The sequence below is a fragment of the Venturia canescens genome, chromosome 7, assembly GCF_019457755.1.
Source record: "Venturia canescens isolate UGA chromosome 7, ASM1945775v1, whole genome shotgun sequence".
In the NCBI taxonomy this organism is placed as follows: domain Eukaryota; kingdom Metazoa; phylum Arthropoda; class Insecta; order Hymenoptera; family Ichneumonidae; genus Venturia; species Venturia canescens.
In genome coordinates, this window is record NC_057427.1 from 5983545 (window position 1) to 5993636 (window position 10092).

General features: G+C 38.3%; 1 protein-coding gene across 2 annotated transcripts; it reads left to right on the forward strand.

Moving 5' to 3' along the window:
• Positions 1 to 775: 775 nt before the first annotated feature.
• LOC122413243 (protein no-on-transient A-like) lies at positions 776 to 10092 on the forward strand. Of its 2 annotated transcripts, none has more exons than XM_043423451.1 (9): positions 776 to 1219; positions 2345 to 2545; positions 2664 to 2882; positions 3095 to 3396; positions 3915 to 4210; positions 4696 to 4886; positions 5159 to 5261; positions 5482 to 5501; positions 8642 to 10092. In XM_043423451.1, exons 1-9 carry the CDS (start codon positions 980 to 982, stop codon positions 8945 to 8947), a joined length of 1878 nt encoding a protein of 625 aa, XP_043279386.1. In that variant the 5' UTR covers positions 776 to 979; the 3' UTR covers positions 8948 to 10092. The 2 variants fall into 2 exon arrangements, with proteins under 2 accessions (XP_043279386.1, XP_043279388.1); XM_043423453.1 differs by lacking the exon at positions 8642 to 10092 and adding an exon at positions 8058 to 8362.

The following is a 10092-nucleotide window of genomic DNA, read 5'->3' on the forward strand; positions in this document are numbered from 1 at the left end:
GTAAAAAAAGAGCTCGGCCAAAAAATAAGCTACTATACCCGTGTAGTAATCCTACGTAGCGAAGACGCGGGGGCAGAAGCTAGTTTATCATACGTGAAAACGCCCAGTCGGTAAACATTTTTGTCCTCCCCGAATAAGACTTGAAGAAAACATTGTTCGTCTTTATTAGTACAAAGTATTCTCCTTTTTTTATACAAATCCATGTTTTGAGCAAGAAGAAAAGTTATAAAAAACGAAGACACTGCTAAGACTTTCGCTCTCATCACTTTTCAACCGGTATTTCACTTGGTTGAAAAACTCCAGGCGAAATAAAAGTTTAAAGAAGATACCGCACGATGACGCTACACGTTCATAGGTCGGGCCGCTATTTCCGTACTTGATTGTCTTAATGTAGGAATCGTACTGGATTTTTAAGCGAAAATTCGGAAATAAAGTAGAATAAAAAATAATTCAGAATTCACGTTAAGATCTGAATGCACATGATAAATGAGTGTAACCGAGAAATCTTAACGTTCGATTATATTTCTGCTAATTATTAACACTTCGACTACACATCCGTTTCCGTTGAGCATTTTCCATTCGAACCAATGAAATCGGTCGTTTTTAGCGAGTGTAGGAATAAAATAATTCGGGAGTTTTCGTTGTCCAATGGAAGCGTTCGGGAGTTTTCGGTGTCCAATGAAACGCACCGTTTCTCGAGAGTGAAGAGACGCTATCGCTACGTGGAGGGGGGGTGGGGAGAAGGAGAACGAGTTTTGTCGGTGATTCTGGCGTCTTGCCGTTCTCTCCGTCGTTGGTCGCTGCGTCGTTCGGGTCGTTCCATTATTTTTTCTTCGTCCTTTTGATTGAGAGCGACGCGCAGCATTTCGCGAAAAGGGTTTTTTTGTCAAGATCGCAGCAGCGTGCCCCACAAGGCATCGCTAGTATATATTTCAAAACTAAGAGCATAGTTTTCTTTGAAAAATAAAGTCAAAGTGCAATGGCAGCTACGGAAGCGGCGCCAGTCAAAACCGAACCTCAAAAACCTCCGCAAGAAAATAGTAACGAGAATAATCAACGTAGCGGACCCAATGGACCGGGTGGCGGTGGTGGACGAGGAGGAGGAGGAGGTGGTGGTGGAGGCGGTGGACGTGGTCGTAAAGGCGGCTCTAGGTTTTCCGGTGGACGCGGAGGTGGCCCGGCTGGAGGTGGCGGAGGACCCGGCAGAAATGATAATCAGGTAATTATTCTGGAAATTTTTTTGCACAGCACATGTTAAGCGGAAGTTCACCTTCACTGGATTCGTAATTGGGTCATGGGCGGCCATCTTGATTACTCAGCATAGCTCGCTCTACTGCGTTATTGAAATCTACCCTCTACGGAATCCGTGGCTTTTCCTTTTTTTTCTCGTCGTAAATTTCATTGAAAATGAGACCTCACTCATTTGAAAACCTACTTATAAGCTATTTCCGAAAAAAAAAAACGACGCGTGTTAGCGATGATGGCGACGAGTTTTACGAAAAAAAACTCGACGCCATGTTGAATCAGTTGAATCGGCGAAAAGATTTTCAAAGCTGTCCAACAATTGGCATGTTTCCGGCTTCTTGCCAATGAAATTTCTAAATTACCATGATACTCGCCCAAAAAACTCACCTCGTTTAAAGAGTGATGAAAATATTTCTGTTTTTACCGCTTCTTTTACGATATTTCTCTTCTCATCGTTGTCATGGAGTTTCGAGTCGTTTTATCCGCATTGTTACATCAATATTAGCTGTACAGCAGAAAAAATAGCATTTCAGATGTAGACTGAATTTTTGGCCCTCCTGCATTTAGGTTTCTTTTATCTTCATTATGATTTAATTATGTTTTAATTATTCAATTTTTCATCAAAGGATTCCTCGTCATTTATCATTTAGCATTTTACATGGGTTGTTTGAGAAAATAATCCTTGTGATACGGGATTGAAAATATACCTAAAAATGCCACAGTTGTACTTATAACTGGTAGAGACTTTGAGATTATTTATCGTCTGAAAAAATTCTCATGGGAAACTGTTTGACAGAGAGTTGCATTTTATTTGCAAATTGTTCTTACGGCAATGAGTATTGATCACTTTCGTACCACCCGCGACAACGAATAGCAAAGTTTTTCATGTTTAAAAGCAAACGTTTTTGAAAAATGTATCGAAAACTCCAGTGCAATTTTTATAAGCCCTTTGGTATACATTTTTTTAAACTCATCTAGTAAAGTCAGACTTCCGACACCTCGCAATTGAAGAATGTTAGCATTTTTACGCATGATCTCTTTTTTTCAATGCGTAACTATGAAGTACTGAAATACCGTAATTTTTTCAATATGATTTCAGATGCAAATAAAGATGAACGATTCAATGATGGATGGACCTATGGATGGTGCGCCTGAGCCTCTCGGAATGGGAGGTCCTGGCATCATGGGTGGTGGACCCGGGATGATGGGTCGTGGTGGACCAGGTATGATGCGAGGAGGCAGAGGAGGCGGTGGAATGAGAGGCGGAGATAGGGGACCAATGGGTCAAAGGTCGCAAGATGTGAGTGCCATTTATTTTGGAAATTCAAGCTAAAAGCATTAATTATATTGATCTCGTAATTAATTCGTCCAAGTTATCTGATTTTTCAATTCAATTCATAACTCCATTCATTATTCAGGATCGTCTAATGGAGCGAGTCATGGCTTTACAAGGACCGACCCACGAGTTGCCACCCCAGGAGATAACGGAGAAGAAGTTTAGTGGTCGTAATCGTTTGTATGTTGGTAACTTGACAAGTGACGTGACGGAAGAAGAAATTCAGACGCTATTCAGTCAATATGGCGAAGTGTCCGAAGTGTTTGTCAATACTGTAAAGAATTTCGCTTTTTTGAGAATGGTAAGAATTTTCTTTTCACTTATGCTTTATCAATTTTCTCGTATATTCAAAACAATGAAATTTGGAAATATGATTTAAAAAATTACCGTTTGAACCGCTGTGATAATAACCCCCGGCTGCTTTTTACAAAGTTATGACATTTTTTTGAACGAATCGTGAATTTTTTATTGTCAAGAATGTCAGGCTAATCAACAGATTTTTCTGTTTCCAAGGACTTTCGAGTGAACGCCGAAAAAGCGAAGCACGAATTGAACGGTACAATGCGCAAAGGGCGCGCGTTGAAAGTTCGTTTCGCACCGAATTCGTCCACTATTAAAGTCAAGAATCTAACACCTTGGGTCTCCAACGAATTGTTGGAAAAAGCATTCAGTGTTTTCGGCGAAATCGAACGTGCCATTGTCATTGTTGACGATCGAGGAAAAACTACCGGCGAAGGCATCGTCGAATATGGCCGTAAACCATCTGCCATGCTTGCTGTACGCAAGTGCACCGATGGCTGCTACTTCCTTACCGCGTAAGTTGTCCCAGCTTACTTCGAGTTGTTTTTCAATCGTAGATTCCTTAAAATATATTGAAATCTTGAAAAATATTGCGATCAAATCAATATTCGATCAGCCGTGTGCAGTCGTTCTGAATAATATCTGATGTTTTTTGAAATTCTTTATCATCTTGAAGAGTCTTGATTAATATGGATTGATAAAGAAAAAGTAAAGTTAGACTTTGGTCAGTGATAACCTCGTGTGGGTTTTAAAGACCCATGTCTGTATGTGAAGGTTTTGAAAAGGAAACAAAAACCCCGATGCCACGCTTGTTACGATCTTTTTTGATCAGCGAGTGCCATTATTTAATAATAAACAAGGGGAATAGAAAAATAAAGTCCCGACTAGGAAGCATGGTTTGGCCATTTCTATGCCTATCCGTGTGCCAAAGTTCTGGATACACTATACTTTTCACTATCACATTAGAATTTCATTTTCACGTGAACAATTGTTTGAGTTTTATAAATGGGTTAATTATTTAATTCGATCACAGGTCTCTGAGACCCGTTGTCGTTGAGATGTTCGAACAACAAGACGACATCGATGGTTATCCTGATAAAAATTTGGCCCGCAAAAAACCAGAGTTCTACAAAGCTCGTGAAGTCGGACCGCGCTTTGCTCTCCCTGGTAGCTTTGAGCATGAGTATGGCACGAGATGGAAACAGCTTCACGAGCTTTACAAACAAAAGGAGGAAGCACTCAAACGCGAAATGGCTATGGAAGAGGACAAACTTGAAGCTCAAATGGAATTCGCCAGATACGAGCACGAAACCGAACTCCTACGCGAACGTAAGTACTGTTTTTAACCATTATTTGTCGTTCAGGAATAATAACTTTCCAATGAAGGTCCGGTGGTCTGAAATTTTGTGATATTCGTTTCTTTAAAATTTTAATGACAATTCACATTTCATAAGACATTTGAAGTATCAATGTTCATAAGATGCCAGACGTGATATTTGATAATTTTCTGACAATATGAATATTCAATCCCATAAAGATTTAAATCGATTCTAAATCCATTGAGTATTCCACATTTTGTTAAAGTTTACAAAATCCCCGTTGCCACGCTCGTAAGATCGAATTTTAATCGACGAGTGCCGAAGAAAGATTTTTTTTTTCATGGGGTATATTGAAAAAAATCCCGGCTAGGAAGCATGGTTTGGTCTTTATACCTTTCCATGTGCCAAAGTACTGGATACATCGATATATCATAAAGCTCAAGAGTGAAAACTCAAAGGAAACAAATAACTGAGAAATCGCTTTTTGTGTTGCAGAACTACGTCAACGAGAAGCCGACCGAGAGCGCCAGAAGCGCGAGTGGGAGATGAAGGAGCGAGAAGTTGAAGAGCAGCGATCTCACGACGAAGAAATGCGGAGACGTCAGCAGGAGGAAATGGCCATGCGTATTCGCCGACAGGAAGAAGAATTACATCGCCGTCAGCAAGAAAACAATCTTTTCATGCAGGTAACGTTTTTATGCAACTTGAAAAATTGAGTCCCATTACGGAATGTTTTCACATTGTTCAACTATATTCCATAGCTGACGTGATGGAAATTGTTATTTCATGCAAATTTTAGTGAATGTTTCGAGCGTAAAGTTTGAAGTGGCGTTCAGGGCAATTTTGATCGAATAATGGCGTGCAGAAGACAAAGAATTCATTGACTACATTAATTTACATTGAAAAGGTAAACTGTAATCGTACGAGTGTTAATTTTGAATGATTTCTTTCTGTGCAGGAACAAGCGATGAGAGGCGGTGGCGGTGGTGGTGGAGTTGGCGGTGGAAAGAATTACGACAATGTCAGTAATAGTGAACGCGATGGTTATGGTGCACCCGATGGTAAGTCATAAAACAATTCCTAATGACACTTTTTTTTCCATTTTTTTATTGTGAAGATAATTTTTTAAGAATAAATGAATAGTCAATTCTCTTACTGGCGTATAAATCTCACGAATAAATCAACGATTCCCGCTTATTTTGAGACTCAGAAAATTTCAATCTTTTTCCACTCTACGTAAGTTCTATTGTTAATGAAGTTTGTTGAATTTTTATTTTGCAGGAGGAAACAACTTGCCAGTGGTAACGTACCCCTTTACGATTTTATCCTATTCTTAAGTTTAAAAACCCTTTTCTAACTTCACGACGATCGCGTTAAAAAAAAAAAAAAAAACTCGAAATTTCTTATATTTTTTTTTTTCGTGTTTTTCCCTATTTTCACTCGATTTTTCCGAGAAATCTTTGGACATCTGACAATTTATTTGTCGCTACAAAGATCACAGCGTATATTAATTTTCCGCGAAAAATTCCAATCCCAGATCAGTCGGGAATTTGCTCGAACCAGAAATGAAAAGATAAAAGAGAATACCTTACCAGTCCTTTGTGACGAAGTTGGTGATGATAAAACAGTGGTACTAGTGCCTGCAAGACCGCTCGAAAAATCAAATAGTCCAATGAATTTTACTATTTCGAATACCGTGAAAAGGTAAACTTTGATTAGAATTTTGAATAAAGAAACAAAATCTAGTGAAAAAGTTGTTGATAACGACCATAAGCGTTTACACACGGAGAATTCAGCTGGCATTTGGCCGTTACATTGATAACCGCGGACCGAAAGAAAATTCAGCATGTTTGAGGGGACCGAACTTTCAACAGCACCAGTTAACCAATTTGTCATCGAGACACGCATCAGTGGATATTTCGATTGTCTGATTTTATTTCTCGCATTTTAATAAATGAAATTCTAATCCCAATGTGGATCGGAACTGATGAAAATAAGGACAGGCTCTTGACAATAACTTATGGGACAAGTGATATTTTGACCCCAAAATGAAAATAATGTTTAGGGAAACAAACGCACTCTCTTTGGGAACGATACTCTCTTTGGAACAGAATGGAAAAACTAAGATTAATCGGTATAACGATAAAGATCTGCTATCTTTTAAATACTCTCGTGCCACGTCTGAATTTCTCCGCGTGCTTGCAGACAAAAGACACTGTCCTTTTCTATTTCTTATCCTTCAAGGCTTAGATATATCACGAAAATAGTTATTCATGCACTATGGGACCGCTGCGTGTGTAATTTTTAACAAAATTTTATCTCATTTCTCGTCTTGAGAAATCAGACTAATTAAATTAATACGGTTCCATGGTGCTAAATCCACGTACCGACCAAAAAATGCCCAACCGCATCAGACTTTGCGTTTAAGGTTTATTCGGTCTCGTTCACGAAACCGTGTCGACGTATTCTAATAGAAAAATGAAAAACGGAAAAGGATGGGAACAACTGATCACCGGGACATTTCAGAGAGTATTCTACCACGAATACTCTTGAATTGACTTCGTTATTATTTTTCAGAAAGCTGAATTGAAAAGTGACTTATTCGCAGTTTTGTAATATTCTTCAGGGTTCAAGAACCGAAGATTTAAAAAATTCTAGTACTCTATCCCGCGTGGGAAACGTAAACAATGATGAAAAAACCGACCAAAAGATGAATACTTTCCGAAGATTTTTCCACTGAATTTCCGACGTTTCCACGTCCTGTAAATTAAAAACGCACCAAAATTTACTCGCACTTTTATGTATTTTTACTAAAAAGCATGCAAATATTGGAAAATAGAGCGGGGGGGGGGGGGGGGGTGGTAAAAGATCGAATTAGGAATTATTGAAAGTTCTCGTGAACTTATTGGTTCGATTTTCATAATTTGGAGATGAACGTTTGTCAATGTTTTTTCAGTAGACGCAAATGAATTCACCACTGAAATAAGTGATTCGATATTATTGAATCCGGAGAAACAATTCCGGCTGAGAACAAAATGAACATTAAAACGGTTACGAATTAAAAACTGGGGTTGATAATGAAGCTTGGGGGGGTATCGTGTTGGTTTTGCACCCGAAAAATCTGCATTTTCTGATTTCACATAGTATCAATTGAGATTGAGCACTGTAGTAAAAAAATTTTGTGTCGTTTGGAAAAGTCGGAGGTTAAAAAGTTCAGGGAGCTTTCCGAGGAGCCCTGATCACGTTCCTCTGGCTCTCTCAACTATTTTTTCACTTCGAATTTTATAATGACTCCTTATTCATCGCCTAAAGAAAAGTTTATAACGAGAATTTCAAACAGATCTTAACTATTCATGCGATTAGCAAAGTATCATTCGAACCTCGTTATATTTTTTTCTTTTGGAGCACCTCGTTTCGTTTTCTCCTCGTTTGTCAGGACCAATTTATGAAACGATCGTTGGATCTTCTTTGTGTGCGAATAACAGTACTTTTTGGTATATAACTGCTTACATGATTGCACGTGACGAATCCGCAAACGTGTTTTCGGATTTCTAATAATATTTTTTGAGGGGAAATAATTGAATAATAGAAATTCTCGATGGATTTGTCCGCACAAAAGCACATGATAAATCCTTTAACAAACCAGCCCTGTTCTCCGACTAAAATCGAGCGATTAACATAGGAATGAATAAATGTTCTCGGCGATGTCGTCGGAGTTATCACGATGCGATTTTTTCGAGTCAATAGGCTCGGAAAAAGAACTAGAGCGAAAAAGAGGAACTAATTTAGTTACATGGAGTTTGCAGAATTGTAAACGATTGAAAAGTTACTCGAAAATTTGAAATTTTTGTTTTCAGGTGAAAGAAATATGAAAAACCAATTAATAACAAGTAAACGCGCGTGGTCTGCGTTGGGCATTTGCTTGGTCTGGTATGAAGTACAAAAATGAGTTTGATAAGATGGAAAGAACTTGGATGCTCCGACACCGAAGGGGAAGGGAGTGGATTGAGTTCTTGACTGGTCATTCTTGAACTTAAGCATTAAAACTAAAATTTTATTATTTCTAGTATTATCGTTGTAACTGTTTGTTTGTTTGAACGGATACGTTTATAGCGCGTGCCGAACGATTGAATATCGAAAAAATAACATCGCAAACTTCTAACATTGTGTTTTCTCCCCTTTCTTTTTCTATGTGATTTGACGAAAATTGCCGATGACCCGTTGCTGCTGTCGAACATTGGATGGTCGTCCTGAAACGTGATATCTATTATGGCAATTCCTAAACAAACAAAACAAATTATGAAACGTAAAACACGCTATCGCTAACGTAAATCAACTAAATTACGTCGTCGATCTGTGTGTCTCCCTTTGAAAAAAAAAAAAAAAACCAAACGACATCAACCAAAAATACTTGCATCAACAATTAAATTGTAAATTGAAGGATCCAAAATCTTTCATGGATGCTTACAATACCATGGATCGTAGTGGTAACCGGGGTGGTGGGGGATATAACGACGATCGCGGACAGATAATGGATCTGATGGATATGAGGGTTGATATGGGCAACATGCCAAACAATCGTGGTAACAACGCCGGAGGAGGAGGCGGAGGCGGTGTGGGTGGTGGCGGCGGAGGTGGTATCGGTGTTGGTGGAAACGTCGGGGGTGGCGGTGGTGGTCGTTGGCAAGGTGGCAACGACAGAAACCGCCCTGACGATTTCCCCAACAGTAAGAGAAGACGATATTAAACAAAGTAAATAGCAATGGAGACGTAAGAAAATACGAATGAAACGAAATTACGACTACGATTGATAATCATCTCGACTTGGGGGTTAAAATGAATGAATTGCAGTATGTCTCGAACGTCGATTAGCATTCGACAGTTCTACAATTAATTGCTTTTTTACATCCAAAATTGGGGGGATTGCTGATGAACAAAACAGACTAAATACTTTGTCTCTTCGTGCTCGATGACACTGTTGATAGAGGACAGAAAAATGACACGAATCGGTTTGATGCAAAGAGTATGTCCGTATTTATATATCCAAGCATTATATATTTACATATATATAATTTGTATGTTAGTTTACCCTCGCGAAGACGAGAGTGATCGATTTTTGGCTTTTCTTTTAACTCCAAATTTCTCATTTTCTCCCCATATTTCTTCGTTATTATTCTCTATGTGCAGTTACGTGACAACACGTTTACTCATTTATTATATTATGATAAGACTAGAAGAAACGTGGAAAAATGAAAATGAGAGGGTTACAAAACAAAAACTATCTCGAGATCGCCGCACTCTCCGTCGACGTGACGATTTTTCCAGGACTTTGATAAATCCGCTTAGTCTGTAAGTGACTGTGGAACAAAACTAAATGAAAATAAAACAAGAAAACATCCGGACATGTAAGTGCAAGTCGTCTCTGACTACCTCTTGTTTGATCAAACATATTTACCACAAAAAAGTAATCAACTACATATGATTTTATATATAAACAATTATATACATAGTATTATTAATCGAAGGTGAAATTTTCGATCACGAAATACACGTAGCTATTAACTCATATGTTCGCGAATAGAGTACGATTCAATATAATCGTTTGACATTTATAAACAAACATTATTATGATTGGACGTAAAACAAAGATTTATTGTGTCGAAAGCTTCGTCTTGTCGATATTAATGAGAAAACAAAGAAGTAAGAGCGAAATGAAACGAAGCATAAACTACTAAATACTTAAATTCTAGGGTAATTTTACCAATGAACATTCTGTCGGTAGGGAAAAAAGGAAAACGAGGCATCGCACTCGTTATTAGCGAATTAAAGCTTTGTAAAGCATCTTAAGTTACAGCGACATGATTTTAATAATAAAAAACGAATGAAAACGAA

Coding starts and splice junctions, on each gene's coding strand:
- LOC122413243 (XM_043423451.1), top strand. CDS start 980: ATGGCAGCTACGGAAGCGGCGCCAGTCAAAACCGAACCTCAAAAACCT. Junction 2,546..2,663: donor TGGGTCAAAGGTCGCAAGAT/GTGAGTGCCATT, acceptor TTCATTATTCAG/GATCGTCTAATGGAGCGAGT. Junction 2,883..3,094: donor ATTTCGCTTTTTTGAGAATG/GTAAGAATTTTC, acceptor TCTGTTTCCAAG/GACTTTCGAGTGAACGCCGA.